The sequence below is a fragment of the Nematolebias whitei genome, chromosome 14, assembly GCF_014905685.2.
Source record: "Nematolebias whitei isolate Nwh7 chromosome 14, NemWhi1, whole genome shotgun sequence".
Classification (NCBI taxonomy): domain Eukaryota; kingdom Metazoa; phylum Chordata; class Actinopteri; order Cyprinodontiformes; family Rivulidae; genus Nematolebias; species Nematolebias whitei.
The window spans coordinates 18,531,744-18,550,367 of NC_056511.1; the positions used below are offsets into that span (position 1 = coordinate 18,531,744).

The 18,624-nt window shown below is 37.4% G+C and overlaps 1 protein-coding gene across 1 annotated transcript in view; it reads left to right on the top strand.

Moving 5' to 3' along the window:
* Positions 1-18,624, top strand: part of fryb (furry homolog b (Drosophila)) — a 59,636-nt gene that overhangs the window by 14,910 nt on the left and 26,102 nt on the right. Inside the window, 17 exon segments of the mRNA XM_037688299.1 lie at positions 2,023-2,076; positions 2,190-2,329; positions 3,567-3,657; positions 4,477-4,556; positions 4,705-4,785; positions 6,326-6,494; positions 8,096-8,188; positions 8,406-8,504; positions 11,612-11,713; positions 12,099-12,202; positions 12,746-12,854; positions 13,515-13,601; positions 13,982-14,153; positions 14,241-14,373; positions 14,480-14,587; positions 14,735-14,861; positions 15,249-15,362. Of these exon segments, the coding sequence (XP_037544227.1) occupies positions 2,023-2,076; positions 2,190-2,329; positions 3,567-3,657; positions 4,477-4,556; positions 4,705-4,785; positions 6,326-6,494; positions 8,096-8,188; positions 8,406-8,504; positions 11,612-11,713; positions 12,099-12,202; positions 12,746-12,854; positions 13,515-13,601; positions 13,982-14,153; positions 14,241-14,373; positions 14,480-14,587; positions 14,735-14,861; positions 15,249-15,362 (1,863 nt within the window).

Here is an 18,624-nt window from a genome sequence, read left to right on the forward strand (position 1 = left end):
TGTTGCTGTTTTAAGTGCTTTATAAATAAAGTGGTATGGTATGGTAACCTTTATTTTTACAGGTTAATCCCATTGAGCCTCGAGGACTCATTTACAAGAGAGATTTGATTACATGAAACAGATCAGCAGCAACATGATGTGATTTATCATAGTGATTATCCTGGTTATATATTCATGAGTCTAACAGCTTCAGGGTAAAAGATGTTCCTCAGTCTAGTGGTTCTACACTTAATGCTCCCCAACCTCTTTCCTGAGGGGAGCGGGGCAAAAAGTGTGTGTGCTGAGTGAGTGGGGTCCTTCATGATGCAGGTGGCCCTCTTCCTGCATCTAGAGGTGTAGATGTCTGTAATGGTGGGGAGACTGACTCAAAAACCGGATTTAGGAAACAAATTCTTTAGTCTATCTGGTCAAGCCTGTCTCAACAGAACACAAAGCAAAAAAAAAAAAAGCTACTCACAGAAACCAGAAGTAGTTGTGTTTGGGATTAAACCTAACCTGAAAACACAAGAAAACTTTTGTGAAAATTTGCTAACTACTCATTAAAGAATCAATCATATCATTTTCAATTCAATTCAGTTTATTTATATAGCACCAAGTCACAACAAGGCACTGAACAGAAACATTCATATACATAAAAAGTAAGTTAATAACATTGATTATCGGAGGAGCAGACTGCTTTGAGTTTAACTTCATTGCAGACTCTCATTCTGAGAAAGCATGAAGGCGACAGTGGAAAGAAAACCTCGCTCATGAGGAAGAAACCTCCAGCAGAACCAGGCTCAGGACAAGCGGCCATCTGCTTTAACCAGCTGGGTTTGAGAAGAACAGGAAGGAGGAACAGATACACAATGGCAGGTCAAGAATCACATGTTAAGATAGAAATAGTATCAAATGAAAACTATTAAATTGTAACAATTCTTTTGAAGAAATTAGGTAAATTTGTCCTCCAGTAGTCTAAGCCTATGGCAGCATAACAAGCCAACTCTAACTATAGGATTTATCAAAAAAAGAAAGTCCAGTCTTAAAACTGGACTGTGTGTCAGCCTTACGGACAGAAACTGGAAGTTGGTTTATCCCATGCTGTTTAACAACTTTACCTAATGGAAGCATATATAAGGTAAAGAGTATTGGTCCAAGCACTGATGACTAACTTTGGTGTATGATGAAGCTTCATTATTTACATTTACAAACTGGAAGCTATCAGATAAATATGAATCATCTGAACTAAAGCTTGTTTCCAAGAGATGCTAACAGCTAAAAGGAGAGATGTTGCAGTCGTACATTTGAAGCATGTCTTTTACATTTTCATTGCTATTTTGACACACTTTGCTTTTATTTTATTTTATTAACCTTTAGTTAGCATGGCAAATCCTGTTGAGATCACAGATTGCTTTTGCAAGGGAGGCCTGAAGATCTGACATGCATGCTTTTAGGCTTTTCTTTATGCACATGCATTTTAGTTTACGTCTCACAGTGGTAACCACTTTGTCTATAGTGAGATGGTTAGCATCCAGGAAGTTTTCATACATATTAGTTTGCTACTTCAATAAATTGACTTCACATAATTGCCTTTTTTTTTTTAGCTTTCGTAAGTACAGGTAGTCTAAAATGAGTCTTATGAAACAGTAACTTCATCATTAGATTTCTGCTGTTACTCATTTTTCTCTCTATGACTGAATAATAGTTAAATTAGGACTTTTTGTCTCTTGTCAAAAATACAAGTAGATATTAAGTAGTGGAGTGAAGAGGTTCTTTAGTATTTAAGGTTAAATACATGGAAAATTAATGCAACAAATATATAAATCTAGTGAATTGATAATTGTATATTTGCAGTAGATATCTATATAGTCTATGTAAAATATACGCATGTGTGAAATGTAATTATTGAACTCATTTTAACAAATAGCACAAAATACGAGGGACGTGTTTTAAATGTTAATTTAATTTTTTTCTTTCTTTTTTAAACAGAATTTTTGCTGTCCGTCATTAATGCTTTACCCTTTATGTGTTCATTATTAACAGGAGAAACCACTTAACAAATCTCTGCAGAGAGGAGAAGACCCGCAGTTTGACCAGGTGTGCATGCCTCCCGTAGATCAGCTTATTTTGTTTATGTTTCTCAAATCTAGTTTGTAGTCTAACTTGGTTATTAAAAGAGACAAAAACCTGTTTTCATTATCTCTGCACAGCTAATCAGCACTATGAGCTCGCTAGCTGAGTACTGCCTGCCGTCCATCTTAAAGACTCTGTTCGATTGGTACAAGAGGCAGAACGGTCTTGAGGATGAGTCCCACGAGTACCGACCCAGAGCCAACACCAAGTCCAAAAAGTGAGAGAACACAAGCAGCCCACACGCTCAGTTTTTGCACCTTGCTGTGTCATCCGCACCAACACAAACTTGTGTGAGAGAAACAGTTTTTCTGCTGAAGAAATAAACAAGAATTGGGAGTTCAACAGAGCACTAATAAACAATCGCACATGAAACAGATTTAGCTTCGTTTTTTTAACCATAATTTATTTAGATATGCGTTATTAAATAAGTTGGAGGAGAAGCAGTGACAATAACTGCTATAGACATGAGTGAGATATAATAAAAGTAGGATATATCGATCATTTACCTCATCCCCTTATTTTATTAACAGTAATCTGGTTTTTAAAAGAATTCGGTACCACTTTACAATAAGGCTGGCTGAGTGGTTAGAGCAGTCGTCCTCCAATGCAAAAGCTGTGGGTTCTATTCCACCAGCGGTCACATGGCAAAGTGTCCCTGGGCAAGACATTGAACCCCTCATTGCCTCCGATGTGATGTGTGTCCCATTGGTGTATGAATGTGATCTAAAGCGCTGATTAGTCTTTTTAGAATGATTTGTTCAATTAGCTTTGTAAAGATATAGTGGAGTGCTGTATGAATGGGTAAATGAGGCACAGATTGTAGTGTAAAGTGCTTTGAGTATCTTGATAAGATAGAAAGAAGCTATATACAGTCCATTTACCATTTACCATAGATGGCTAATAAAGAGTTTATATATATATATGGTATTAATTCCTCTATAAACACTTTAAAAATCATTAATAACTGCTTATTATGCATTAATTAAGGGTGAAAGAGAGACATAACTGATCAGTTTCTTACCAAATAGTGAGCCATTTTGCTACCTATACTGTATATTTCGTCTGGCGTTGTTATATTTAACATTTCAGACTAAGTCACTACCTTGTAAGCACAATAAACATTTGTAAACCAATTTTTTTTAGGATATAATATTGTACTGTATCACTGCTGAAATGTTTAATATAACAACTCTGGATTATTGCTTTACAGCAAAACATGACTTGTTTCTGAAGTTGAAACCAGCTGAACTCATCAGAATGTGGGTCAAGAAGTTGCAAATATCAACTGGTACCTGATGGGAAACGGTAGCGTTTGCATGGCAAACACTGATGCAACAACGGGAACCAGTAGGAGCTTAAATGGGAGCTTTTATTGGAGTTGTTCTGTTTAGGATAAACCCTGTTGAAACAAATGAGGTTGTCTTGATGTTTCTGACTGTGTCTTTCTGTCTCAGTGATGAGCAGCAAAAAGACTACTTACTGGAGCGGAGGGATCTGGCTATAGACTTCATTTTTTCTCTAGTGCTTATAGAAGTTTTGAAACAGGTGAGGCTCATTTCACTGTGTGCTTAATGTTTTTATACTCCTCTGTCTCCTCTACACCATGTAGATAACTGCAAACTAAAAACAGAAACACCCCCATGAGGTGCCCATTAGAATAGGGTACGTCTAGAAATTGTCTATTTTTTTATGCTTGATGCTGTTTCAGACATCACTCCCAACTCAGAAACTCTAACAGAACACCATTCTGTTACATTTTTAAAAGGTTTTTGATTAGAAAATCTTATTTAGCGAAGGGTTCAGAATTTCTTGGAAAACAGGGAACATAAACATTGTTGGTTATCTTATTCCAAAACGTTAACTTTTAGATTATACTGAATGAACTGTAACTTAAATGGCTTTTGCACCTCAATGTCTAGATAATTTCTAATTAAACCAATCACTTTATATCAGTCTTCTGAGACTTTTTTATGTCATAACAGGAAAATCTGAGTTATTGAAATCATTTGTCGCCAGCCAAATGATGCAGCATAAATCATAGCCTGAATAATGTAAATAAACAGGTGTCGTTTTTAATGTTGGCTTCTAAAAGGAAACACAAAATAATGAAACTACAGTGGTTTATGTATTTGAAATGGGATGGAGAAAATATGACATCATTGTAAAAACTGGATGTTTACATTTAGTTTACACTTGCAACAAAAATCGTTCTTACATTTTTGTGATCGAGTCATGTTTATACAAAAATACAGACTTCAAAAAGAATAAAAATCATTGATTTAAAATGTTTACTTTAGTGTATAGATTTTATTAAAAGTTATTTTCCACTGAGACTGTATCTGATTTTTATTTTCATGAATCCAGATCCCTCTTCATCCTCTTTTGGATGGACTCATTCAAGAAGTTGTAAACCTCGCCTTTAAGCATTTCAAATACAAGGAGGGGTAAGAGGCCCAGCTACCAGAAATAATGAATGAAATTAATTTATTCAAACTTAAAGTTTGTTTTGTTGTTATCATAGCTCTGCCCAGCACTGTATGTTTTTTTTGTTTTGTTATTTTACTGATGCTGATAAAGGTTTTGTCCTTCCAGGTATCTGGGGCCAAACACAGGCAACATGCACATTGTGGCTGACCTCTATGCTGAGGTGGTTGGAGTTGTAGCTCAGTCCAGGTACTGTACATGCTGTAATTGTTTTTAGTTTTTGTTGATTTTGCACATTGGCACAAGTTTTGTTTTTATCTTTTTAATCCATGCCATGTTGACGCCATGGCCTTATTTATCCGTATGGAAGATGAAAATTGTAATTAAAGTCACTACCTGTCCTCTTATTGACCTCATTTCCTGCGATGGCAAACGCCGCCTGTTGGACTTCGGCATGAGTGAGCAAATTAATGTAATGACAGTCGTTCTCCCCTGCGCTCTGATAGTCAGTATGTGTTTATGTGCTGGTAAGCACGTGTGTGTTTGTGTTCAGCAGAATAGTGACTCTCTAGATGATGGTCCTCTAACTGTGTAATGTTGTGTGTGATAAATTATTCCCATTTTCCAGGAGGAGAGCTTATTACTGTTTGGTTGGTGTTCATGAAGCAGCTCAGAGACTACCATCAGACACACATCAATTACCACAGTCATCAAATTAATAATGGGTCCAAGTCAGCACTTTCAGGACTAATCAATAAAAATAGACTTTTTGCTTTTCAGATGATGATGTTTTTAAACTTTATTAAGACTTTTAATCGAACTTTAACAATTTTATTTATTTAAAGTAGCTTATTACAGATTATTTATTATACAGATGTCCATTATAAATAATGATTTTTTTTGTTTTGTGCTTTTATAAGCACCCAAAAGCAAAGACAGAGCAATAATGTTATTCATGTGTCTGTGTGTGTGTATGTGTGTTTATTTGTCTGCCCTGTTAGCAACATATCTTATGTATCAGTGAACTGATTTTGATAAAACGTTTACAATTTACTGTAATTATTGTCTGTATGCATTAAACTGATTAACTTTTGGAGTCAGCCCAATTCAATATGGCCACCATAGTTAATCAGTCTTATCAAACACAAAAATGTTTAATGGTCAAAGTCACTTTTACAGATATTGAGTTAAAATTTGTTCTAGTAGTAGCTGATAGTTTTTCACAACATGTACTCCAAGCATTAACAGATTATGCAAGACCATGTGAAAATTGAAAATTGTGTGAGATTGTTCGTTTTGTTTGTTTGTTTGTTTAAATAGCTACCATTTCTCAACATACTACATTTTTAATTTAAAGCCCTGGCATTTCTTCAAGAAATGCAAGACCTTTTTTTTGTCAGTTTTGTTTTTCTGGTTTATGGATCGGCGTTTGTGTTTGTCTTGTTGACACACTGCATTAGATGTGAGGCAGATAACTTGTCTCTTGCTCAAGAGCTGCGTGAAACGTCCAAATACATAAAAGCGCATGCTCTTTTCCCTCGGCATCACCCCTCCAGATGCCATTCTAAATTTAGGGCTGTTGGTAAAACATATCTGGATCATGAGGAAATATACAAACACACACTCAAGCACTCACACCCATTCCATGAAACAAATACAGAGTCAAAATGCACAAAGATAAACATTTTCTGATATTTAGCCAAAACTTTGGGCTTTTTACTAAAACTCCAGGGAATCGAAAAGTTGTTCACATCTGGTCACCATTCTCCTCCCCTTCTCCTTCCTTCAGGTTCCCAGCTGTGAGGAAGAAGTTCATCTCTGAGCTCAAAGAGCTGAAACAGAAGGAGCAGAGCCCGTATGTTATCCAGTCCACCATCAGCCTCATTATGGGACTCAAGTTTTTTCGTATCAAAATGTACCCAGTGGAAGATTTTGAGGCCTCCTTCCAGTTCATGCAGGTAGGGTTAGCTGCTGTTTAGATGAGATGGATACCAAAACATGTGCAACCCCAGTGTCAGAGTGCATCCACTGACATCTGGAAGCTGTTTACTTAAATACCACTGGAGTAATCTTGAGTCAAGTGCAATGCTTGTTTTCTCTTTGATAATAATGGGGCAGAATGTTTCTTATTTCCTTCATCATGACAAAACAGGGATTTGAACCAATGACTTTACACGGACATAGTTATTGTGTGTATGTTTATGAAGCATTCACACTATTGTGATCCGTTTTTCTTCTGTACGTTTAAGGCATCATTCTCGTTCCACAGTTTTGAGTTATTCCAACAAATCATAAATCAAAGCGTTCTGCTCATTCAGGAGAAGGGTGCTATGACTTTTGGTATTGGTGCAACTAGCTTTTTGAAATATTTAGCCTTTTCTGTAATTTGTTCTCATAGAAAATGAATTGAGCTCATTTTACATCCTTCAAATCTTTCAGATCTGTTTACAGCTCCTTTCACATTTTGTTCTGGTTCAGCTTCTTTCAGCTCCCTTGTGCAAATTTAAAAAATTTTCAGCTACTTTCAGCTACCTTCAGCTGGGGTTTTTTCCGCTTTTTTGTGATCCTTTAAGATTATTTCTGTTAACTACAATATTTTTGTGCTTCTTCTAACTTCTTTCTGCTCCTTTCAGCTTATTTATGCAAGTTTCAGCCTTTTTTTTATATTTCTGCTACTATTTAGCTGTTTTATGCTAATTTTAGCTTTTTTGGCTAATTCCATATTTTTGCACTCATTTCAACTTTTGTCCGCCTAATTCAGCAAAAATGTGCTCTCTCTCCATTTCCTTCTGGTTATTTCAGCTTCTTTCTGATTTTTTTAGCTACTTTTCAGCTGTTTTTGTTGCAAATTTCTGCTTTTTTAGATTATTTCCACTTTTTTGTGTTCACTTCTGCTTCTTTCAGCCTTCAGCTCTTTAGTTGTTTTGCTTTCTTATGCTAATTTAAGCTTCTTCTACCTTATCAGCTACATTTTTAGCATTTTTATCTAATTTCAGCTGTTTTTAGATAAATTCAAGGTTTTTTTGTGGTAATTTCTGCTACTTTCAGCTTAATTATCTTTTCTCTGCTAATTTAAGCTTTTTATGCTCGTTTCAAGTTATTTCTGCTACTTTCCCTTTTTTCTGCTATTTCAGTTACTATTTAGCTGTTTGCATGCTAATTTAATATTTTTCAGCTAATTTCACACTTTTTGTGCCCATTTAAGCTCCTTCCACTTCCTCCTGGTAGTTTAAACTTTTTTATGGATTTTCAGCTACTTTTTGCTAATTTCAGCTTCTTCTTTTTTTTTTAGTAAATTTCTTATTTTTTAATGCAAATTTTTGCTTATTTAAACCTAATTCAGAAAATATGAGTTCTTTCTGCTTACTTCTACTAACTTACGTTTGTTCTTCCATTTCAGCTACATTTCAGCATGTTTTTTTTAGCTAATTTCAGCTGTTTTTCAACAAAGTTCTTCTGTAATAAGCATTCACACTGCATTTTTGCAGGAAATGCAATTTCTCTAGTTATGTATTGTGTCTGTCACTGCCCCTGATTCTTTACCTATTTGTGCCTGCAGGAGTGTGCACAGTATTTCTTGGAAGTGAAGGATAAAGACATTAAACACTCATTAGCTGGACTCTTTGTTGAAATACTCGTACCAGTGGCTGCTGTAAGTGCAATGTGTTGCTTATCTCCCAGAACAATGTAATTGCACACAAAACTAGATTCAGATTAAACGTCTCTGTTTCAACTCTTTCATGACATACTTGTGCAATTTATAGTTCTAATATTCAAGACAAATGCCAGTATATTTAATATACTTAATTATTATTTATAAAATATATTTTTGGCATGCAACAAAATAATCTTTGTCTTTTCTCTTCCAGACCGTGAAGAATGAGGTGAACGTCCCATGTCTGCGAAACTTTGTAGAGAGTTTGTACGACACCACTCTGGACCTGTCCTCCAGGAAGAAACACTCTCTGGTAGGCTTCTCACCAAATTGTGTTTCATCCCTCGTCATCTCTCTTCATTTCCGCTCCATTAATAACAATTGGTAAAAGCACTTACTGTAACTGCAACACGTGGGCTTTTATCTCTCCGTGCAAAGGATTAAAGCAGTGCAGCTCGGTGCAGACAGGCGATTTTTGAAGCGTTGCCAGATGGGCATTATTTGGCTACAGCACTGAGGCAGGTGGAGGAATTGTACTAGATGTAGTTCAGCTCTCTTTTAAAAGAAATGGTCTCAACAGAACAAGCATACAATGTCGATCAGCTTTGGCAACCATCTTGATTCAGGCTGACTCTGAAAGTTATTCAGTTGTAGATGTGCATCGATTACTTTCTGATAGTTTTGTTAAAATTCATCCAGTGGTTCATGAGATGTTATGCAGACAGACAAGCAGCAACAATGGTGGCTAATTGCTAAATGTTGATAAGCAGCACGTCAACCTGAACTTCACTCAGATATTTTGATGGCTTGCACTGACACCGCTCTCTTCAAGTCCTTCCACAACATTTCTGCATGATACTAATATCATTAAAAATTCATGTTGGGTTTCCACACAAGTACTTTTTTCAAAGTCCTACTGATTTGATTCCTAAATATTTAGCAAACTGCTCATAGCAGTAGCATAGCTTTTTCTTCACCCCCTGCCACGCGCACCAATGTTTGCATACTTTGCCAATTGCTATTATAGTTGTGATCATTCTCCCCTCCCAAAAATGTCACCAAGTCAAATATTTTTGGAAATTTGTTTAGTTGGGTTCTCTTTGTAGAGCTTTCTTGAATCACGAGTTTTCAGAAATAAGTAAAATACCTAGCATTCTTTAAAGGCATGCATATCACCCACCGCTTTTCATATCAGAGTTTCAGACTGAGAGTATCCTATGTTGAGAAAAAACATAGTGTAGTTGTTCAAACCCAAAAAAAATAACATGCAATATTGCAAGGACGATCTTCTAGCGCTTAGAGAATGTGTTGTGAATGATTTTTGGTGGTTCAAGATAAAGCAAAAGAATTCACTGTCAGTTAGCAGACGTTTGTTTTTCCACACCACTGGAACATATTCCACAGATGTTTGACAGACATGTTTGCTAACAAGCAGCGTCACATAGCTGCTGCGCTACATTATAGCTGCTGATGTGCTGTTTCAGCTTTGTGCAGGAGTTCCTTGTTGGTGTCCTCAGGGCTGCAGATATACTGCTCTGCTGGTCCTCACGCTTCTTTCAACGGATTCTCCAAATACTCCAAGCCACACATGCAGCCAGACATCTAAACACACCTCTCTCTTTACATAAAAGTTTTGTTTTCTTCACAAAGTAACAAGACTCAGGCATGCACCCAAACTAACTATAACCTGATGTGTCAGCTAAAGCTGAATGGACAGACACGACAGAAATGACAGAAATGTGATGCAGTTTCTTAATTGTTTTGCTTTTACATTCCTCAGTGCCTGAGTGAGAGGAGGTACTGAGATGGCTGAGAGACAGATAACAAACACCCACAGAGATAAGGAGTGCTTGGTATTCTGTGTATTTTTCAAAACTAACATTAGCAAAAACTTCCATGACATGAGTTAATCCTGGACTAACACAGCTCATTAGGAAAACATTCCAGTTAAGAAATGACGTGGAAACAGAACAAACTACAGAAATGTAGTTTGAGTGGACGCTAAGAGCCTAATGACTGAAAATACACTTGTTACATTTAAAGGCTTAAAGAGCAAAACATTGGCTAAAATCTTAAAGAATCTAAATGCTAGTTAGAGGTCATTAGTAACAATATATCAGCAAAAAGCTGCTAAAATTTAGCTTAAGCTAAAAGCAGCAAAAGGCTAACTAGAAGCAAAATACTAACTAAATGTAAAAGGCCAACTAAAACTAAAATCAACTTAAGGCTAGCTAAAGCTAACAAAATTCAGTTCTCTTGTAAATGAGTCCTCGACGCTCAATGAGACTAACCTGTATAAATAAAGATTGAATGAAAAAAAGGCTAGCTAAAGCTGAAAGTAGCAAAAGGCTGGCTAAAAGTTAAAAATATAAAAAGGTTAACTAAAAGCCAAAAATAACAAAAGATAAGCCCAAAGCTAAAGTTTTCAAATTCTAAATAAAAACAACAAAGGCTAGCTAAAGGATCAAAACTCTAGTTATAAACTAAAAGATGAAAAAAGCTGGCTAAAAGTAGAAAAAAAATTAGTCAAAATCTAAAAGTAGCAGACTGGTAGCTAAAAACTAAAAGTTGCATAAAAAGACAAAAATAGAGCCCGGCTGCTGAAACGAATGTCAATAGAAACACGTGTATGAAGGAACTGAAGAACTCAGTTTTATGGAGAAAAAAATGTAAATAAAGTTACATATTTTATAAAGACTGAAATTTACAAAAACAAAATTTGTTTCACCCTTCTGCTAAATAAGCTGATTGATTTGACATATGAATGGTAAAAAAGCACGAAGTATAAAGTAAAATTACAAAAGACACATAGAAAAATAAAAAAGCTAGAAAATAACTAAAACAGCATTTACACCATCAGACAGCAGTCCGATGGTGTTTTAAAGTATTGTCCTCTTCTGTTTATATTTGGTGATGGTATTCTGCTGTTGCTCTTGTATTTTTGAAATGTTCCTTTTTTATCCTGAATTTAAAAATGGTATGTTAAATGACTTGATGTGGCACAGCTGGTAGAGCTGTTGCCTCTCAGCAAGAAGGTCGCCCGAACAAATCCCGGCCAGGGGTCTTTCTGGGTGGAGTTTGCATGTTCTCTCCGTGCATACGTGGGTTTACTCCAGGTACTCCGGTTTCCTCCCACAGACCAAAAACATGCATGTTAGTCTGATTGGTAACTCTAAATTGTCCCTAGGTGTGAGTGAGAGAGTGAATGGGTTGTTTGTCTCGTTTGTCTCTATGTGTCCCTGTGATGGACTTGAGACCTGTCCAGCGTGTCCCCCGCCTCTCATACAGTGACTGCTGGATATGAACCCCGCAACCCAGAAAAGAAGAAGCGGGTATAGATAATGGATAGATGGACTTTGATAATCTTAAAGGTTCGATTCCCTTACCCCTCCTCCTCTCTGATGTCTCTCTCCACACCAGGCTCTGTACCCTCTGGTGACGTGCCTGCTGTGCGTCAGTCAGAAGCAGTTCTTCCTCAGCCGGTGGCACATTTTTCTAAACAACTGCCTCTCAAACCTCAAGGTCAGCATTTCTGTGCACACCATGTAAATGCAAGAATAATTTCTTTTTCTATTGCAATAGTGTTATGCTAACAAACTGAAACGTATAAACTGCACTGAAAATGTCTTCAAACTGGGAATCAGTTCGATCAAGTGACAAAGAAGTTCAACACTTGCACCACCTTGTGCCTTTTCGTCTTCAAAACCAATGACGGAGGCTCAGAAAACTTGTAAACAAGTTCCTGACTATACAGTAAATCATCAAAGACCGTAAAATGTTGATCATATTTCATTAAACTGCTAGTAATTTTAGCCTAGATAAATAATTTATATTAAGCAAACTGTTGTAAAATTAGTCATATGTCACAAAAGACAGATTTTTTAAATCTCTATGTGTCTGACTGCAGAACAAAGATCCAAAGATGGCACGTGTGGCACTAGAATCACTCTACCGCCTGCTGTGGGTCTACATGATCCGTATAAAGTGTGAGAGCAACACGGCAACACAGAGGTAAGAGCTGTATATACTTTCTGTTCCTCAATCCATGTGACTTTATTCTAAAAACATTTAACCTCAACATATTATTAAATTAGCTGGAATTTGTCATGTAATGTAAATTTTGTGAAATATAACATCAATTTATTTATTTTCTTTTAATGATTACCGTATTTGTGCTTGTTTTTTTTATTTTTTATTACCTCGAGAAGGGCTATTCAACTGACGGCCCATGGGCCGGAACTTCAATCTTGCCCACTTCATTAAAAAATAAAATAAAATGAAATTGAGGGGGGGTCTGGATTTGAGTTTTGGGTTCTGTTTATTGCATTTATGATTCAATACAATAAAATAAACAAATTTAAAAGGTAACAGATAATTGTAAAACTTGGTTTATTTACATCATGACTAATCGCTGGATGTCCGGCCCCTGAGCTGCTGGTTTTCAGAAACTGTGGCCCCCTGAGCAGTTTTGTTGAATAGCCCTGCTTTAGTCGTTCAACAAAGAACAACATAAATAATTCAGAAGAATGTGTTGTTCTTCTCGTCTTCTTTTAGCCGTCTGACGTCCATCACCTCCACATTGTTTCCCAAAGGGAGTAGAAGTGTTGTGCCCAGAGACATGCCCCTTAATATTTTTGTCAAGATCATCCAGTTTATTGCTCAGGTGGGTATAATTAACATGTAAAATATATATTTAGAAATAAATTGAGATTGTCCTCGCCTGTGATCCATTTTGTGTGACTATTGACTGAGCCAGGTTTTAAAGCTGAATAACAATATGTTGCCATGACCATAAATATAAGCTAGGATATGTTTGAGACATCATTCATTTGTAACAGAATAGAGTTTTGAAGATTAGTCTTCAAAAGTCTTGCTTCTTTTGACTTCTTGCTGTCTTTTAGCAATCTGAGTGTATACTTTTACAGGTCTAAGTTTAATAAAAGTTTTTTAATTCTATTTATTTATTTATTTTCCGTGGGCCGAGATGAGGTAGAAGTAGGGCAGCCAACTCGAGACCCGAAAGTCCCAGGTTCAATCCCCAGCCTTCCCCACATGTCGGGGTGTCTCTGAGCAAGACATCTAATCCCTAATTGCTCTCTGGGTGCTTACAAAGCTGGCCACTACTCCACTTGGGTGTATCCCAGGTGCGATGGGTTAAATGCAGAGAACCAGTTTCACCATTATATGGGAACATACAGTACAATGATGACAACACATTGCACTTATCTTATCTTGTTGTTTTTTTTTATTCATAGAGTATCAGTAAGAACATTACGTGCTCGTGTTACATATGAAACCCCATGTATCTTTGTCCTCTTTTCAGGAGAGACTGGATTTTGCCATGAAGGAAATCATATTTGATCTGTTAAGTGTGGGGAAGCCCGCCAAAGCCTTCAGTCTCAACCCAGAGGTAACATGATGGACGTTCATTTACGCTATTACACAATTTTTCAACAGTGTATGTCTGCTGACATTGCATTTATTGTTTAGAATTAGGTTGAAAAAGCAAGTTTTCTGTTAGAAACTTGGGGTTAATTGCTCAAGAACAATGACTTAAAGCTGTTGGAAAGTAATGCTTTTAGATTTATCTGGCGCTAAGCTTCCTTTTGTTTACATACAATAGATTGCTTGCCAAGTGAGCAACATGGATTTATTGCATTTTCCAACATTTTACCAATTTTTTTTACTGTAGGATTCACTTCTATTGGAGACTTTTCTCAAGCCCTTCTAATAACTTCACTGCTTTTGGTGAACAAATGGCACAAAAGCTTTGCTTGCTCTTTCCTTTAGCGTATGAACATTGGTCTGCGTGCGTTCCTGGTGATAGCAGATGCTCTACAGCAAAAGGATGGAGAACCCCCCATGCCCAACACAGGAGCAACTCTGCCTTCGGGAAACTCTTTGAAAAAAAAGAAAACATATCTCAGCAAGACTCTTACTGAAGAGGAAGCCAAACTAATAGGTCTGTCTGTCTGCAGGCCCTTAGTCTGCTGTAATTTGACTGTTCTCTCCAACTCTGTGATCTGTGAACTCTATCTGCTGTTTGCAGGCATGTCTCTGTACTACTCCCAGGTGCGCAAGTCTCTGGATAACATCCTCAGACACTTAGACAAAGAGGTGGGCCGATGCATGATGCTTACCTGTGCCCAGATGCTCAACAAAGAACCAGAGGACATGATCACGTATGCAATTACACTTTGAAGAGGAAGAATTTAACAAGTTTCTAATCCTTTTAATATTTGAAAGTTTTTGGCTTCTGCAAATAAGCCTGTGTCCCTCTGTCTTTAGTGGAGAAAGGAAGCCTAAAATTGATCTGTTCAGGACATGTGTTGCTGCCATTCCTCGTATTCTACCTGACAGCATGTCCAAGCCTGAGCTCATCGACCTGCTTTCACGGTGAGTTTCAGTTCGATCCCTTATAATTATCACAGACTATTTTCACATGTTTTAACAGATTATTTTTTTTATGTCAGATGAGTCATGAAACATATTAAAGCCCATTGATGCTCTGATTAATTTAGGATGTTCTATACCTTTCCTAAGACTTACAGTGCACATGGACGATGAGCTTCGTCTCATTTCCCAGAACTCCCTGCAGAGCCTGTTACTTGATTTCTCAGACTGGAGGGAAGACGTCTTGTTTGGATACACACATTTTCTGTTACGTGAGGTACAGCAGAACTGTGTTGTTTTGTTTTGTTTGTTTGTTTTTTTGTTTTCTGTGATTAATATTATTTATTTTTAAAAACATGTAAACATCAGAAATAATATTGATATTTGTCGTAAATGTTCCTAATATTTGAATGGTAAACCAACAGCAAACATGCTTATCATGCACAGATTATTTGTGCAAAACTATAACACATAAGACACAACACTGACTTGTCTTATATCTGAGATTTCTGAATGAAAAAAAATCTATATTTCAGTGTAACCTGCATTTGCTAATCTGTCAAAATGTAATGCAGATGTCATAAATAATTTCCTAAAACAAAGAGTAAATGTTTTAACATAATATTGACTGTGTTTATAAATGTCCTTTATCGAACTCTGTAAGGTCCAAGATACTCATCAGGGTCTGCAAGATGCCTCTGTGAAGCTCCTTCTCCAGCTGCTAGGACAGTGGAGGTTAGCGCTGCAGCTCCAGGGGAAGATGCGAGGTGGAGTTGAGGTTAGTAGATTGCAACAATGGCAGAAAGCTGTTTTACCCACTTACAACTGAAAAATATACACTTTATTGGTGTGAAAGCTGAATCAGCATTCACACTATGGTTTTCCTGATGGTTTTTGTCATACAGTTGTTGCTAGCCTTTTGTTACATTTAGGCAGTGGTGGAGAAAGTACTCAAACACTGTACTTAAGTAAAAAATACAAATAAGCAGACAAAAATGTACTCTAGTAAAAGTAGAAGTACCACATTAACATTTTTACTTAAGTAAAAGTAAGTAAGTACTTGCTTTTAAAATACTTAAAGTATTAAAAGTAAAAGTACTTGCTGAATGTATTACCTAATGCAATGGTCTACAATATGTTTAAGTGTGCCTACTGTATGTATATTTTCTGTAATACATTAATAATGTTGAGCCATTTGCTGTAGATAATACATGTTTTTATTGTGTTTACTCTGTGACACAGTTCACACTTGGACTTGTGATTCTGTGTCAGAATTTCAGGGATGACCTGCAGAGTTAAATGCCATTAATCAAAATAAGAAAGAGGAATGATTATACCTTTGAAAGTTTCTATTTAACACAAAGCAAAACCAATGTGTCATTTTAACTGCAGTAAACACATTTAAGTAAAAGTTGTCTGTCTAGAAAAAGGAGCATTAGACCTAACAAAGGAATAGACTCTGATCACTTCAACTCCAGTTTGTCATCAACTCTAGTTAAAATACTGTCTATTCAACTTTGTAATGGGTCAATAGTGAACAATATTTTAACTTCCTGACACCATTTTTAAAACTTGGACCCGGTGCTCCATGACTATGGGATTGGGGGCCTGTCGCTACGAGCTCTTTGGTCCTTATATAAGTAGTTTGAGAGTTTGGTTTGCATTGCCGGCAGTAAGTCGAACCCCTTCAGGGTGGGTGTTGGACTTACCCAGGGCTGCCCAGTGTCACTGATTTTGTTTATAAATTCCATGGACAAAATTTATCACTTCAGCCAGGGAGGTGGAGAGAATCTGTTTCGTTGGCCTCAGGATTCCATCTCTGCGCTTTACAGATGATGTGATCCTATTGGCATTATTGTGCTGTGATCTTCAGTTCTCAATGGAGCGGTTCACAGCAGAGTGTGAAGCGGCTGGGATAAGGATCCAAATCTGAGGCCATGGTTCTCGGAAAAGGGTGGATTGAACTCTTTGGGTTGAGGGTGAGGTTCTGCCTCAAGTGGAGGAGTTCAAGTATCTTGGAGTTTTGTTCACGAGCGAGAGAAGAATGGAACGTGAGATTGACAGATGGATTGATGCAGCATCTGCAGTTTTGCAGGCTTTGTGTTGATGCATTGTGGTAAAGAGGGAGCTGAGCTGTATGGTGTAGTGGACTAGGCCTACGTCGAAACCCAGTCTAAGGTCAAAACTCTTGACCTTAAGAACCTTGTGGGACAGGAACTGTCATTTCATGTATTTGAATACATAGATACAGGTTCACCCATCCTGAGACTTTCTTTCTTGAAGATTCAAGTGAAAAGAACACTCTCTTTTTATTATCATTACTATCTTACAAATGTTGATAATCAAAGTGTCTTAGTTCAAACCATTTTAGATGTTGCAGTGAACTAATCAATTTTATTAACTGAGTAATGATTTTTATTCTCATGCAAAAGTTAGAACTCATGTTAAAAGCTGTTGCAGAGTAATTATGCATTTTTCTGATTTCTGCTTTTGAATGAGCAAGTGTGTGCGTTTACAAGGTTACAGTCAAACGAAAAACAAGTTGTTATGTTAAAACTGTCATGTTTTAGAATCCTCTCAGACGTAAATAGAGATGTTTTGCACCTGTTTCTTAAACACGCCACAACAAACCCTCTCGGTCTGTGAGAACATTTCTGAGCTGTCCCATAACAATTCTCGCTGTCTCTAACCTATTACGTCACAAAAACACACCCCTTCTGGTCGTTTCTGACCAATGAAAAATCCCAAAAAGTGAACCGGGAAAGAGTCTTTAAAATGTCAGTACTTCCTGGTCTAGTCAGTTCTGTGGGAGTTCTGTAAACTACACGAGAGCTAAAGTTCTGATGGAGTGCTGTTGGAGTTCCTGACATGACAACGAAGCTCTTCCGAGTTCCATGGGATTATAACATTTTCCACTGAGGTTAATGTGTGTCGAACAGAGCCTCGCCACTACTTCTGACGGGCTACAGCCATTCTAAGGAGACGCTGCACCGGTAGCGTTAACGGAACACCATATCTGCTGATTATCATCAGAGAGGTAATGGGTCAAGTTTCCTACCAAGCGTACCGAGGCGAGCTGGGCTTCTGATGGAGAGTGTCGGTTCTGGTAACATTCAATTTCCCTCAAACCCCATCCTTTACTCCCTCTAAACTTCTTTCCATCTTTAAACTTTCCTATGAAGTAGAAATTCTCCCAGATATTTAGAAATGTCTGTGTAAAGTGCTTATTCACATCCGTGTGGGCAAAAGATCATAGTTGTACAGTTTATAAATGTCTGTGGTGCAGCAACGGAAAAATCATGGCCGTATGATTTTTCCTGATTGATTGCTTTGTTGTTATTTTCATAATTTGCCAAATTAATGTAAATGTTTGATGTTAAATTTGATTCTGTAAATAAATGACCGCATTCATTTTGATGGGTCAAATTTAAATGACGTCTCACTTTGCATTTCCTTAAATTCAATGCACGTTTTATTCAGTCCAGAAAAATGAGGAACCCGCGTTAAATGATGAATATATCCCAGCATCTGTTCATCTACAATGGCAAAGCCCTCTGTTTACCTATTGAGCTACGTGCCTATCTTCACCTTTGGCCACAAACTCTGGGTAATGACCAAACGGACAAGATCGTTGATGCAGGTGAATGAAATGAGTTTCCTCTGCAAGGTTGCTGAATTCGCCCTTAGAGGTAGGGTGAGAAGTTCAGTTATCCAGGAGAGACTCTGAGTAGAACCGCTGCTCCTCCACATTGATAGGAGCCAGTTGAAGTGATTTGGGCATCTGGTAAGGATGTTCCTGGTGTGCCTCCCTATGGAGGTGCTTTGGGCATGTCCGACTGAGAGGAGACCTCGGGGAATACCCAGGACACGCTGGAGAGATTATGTCTCTCGGTTGGCCTGGAAATGCCTTGGGGTACTCCAAGAAGAGCTGGAAGAGGTGACTGTGGAAAGAGATGTCTGGGCCTCCCTGCTCAAGCTGCTGTCCCTCCGACTCGACTTTGGAACAAGCGGAAGATAATGAATGGATGGATGTTGTTATT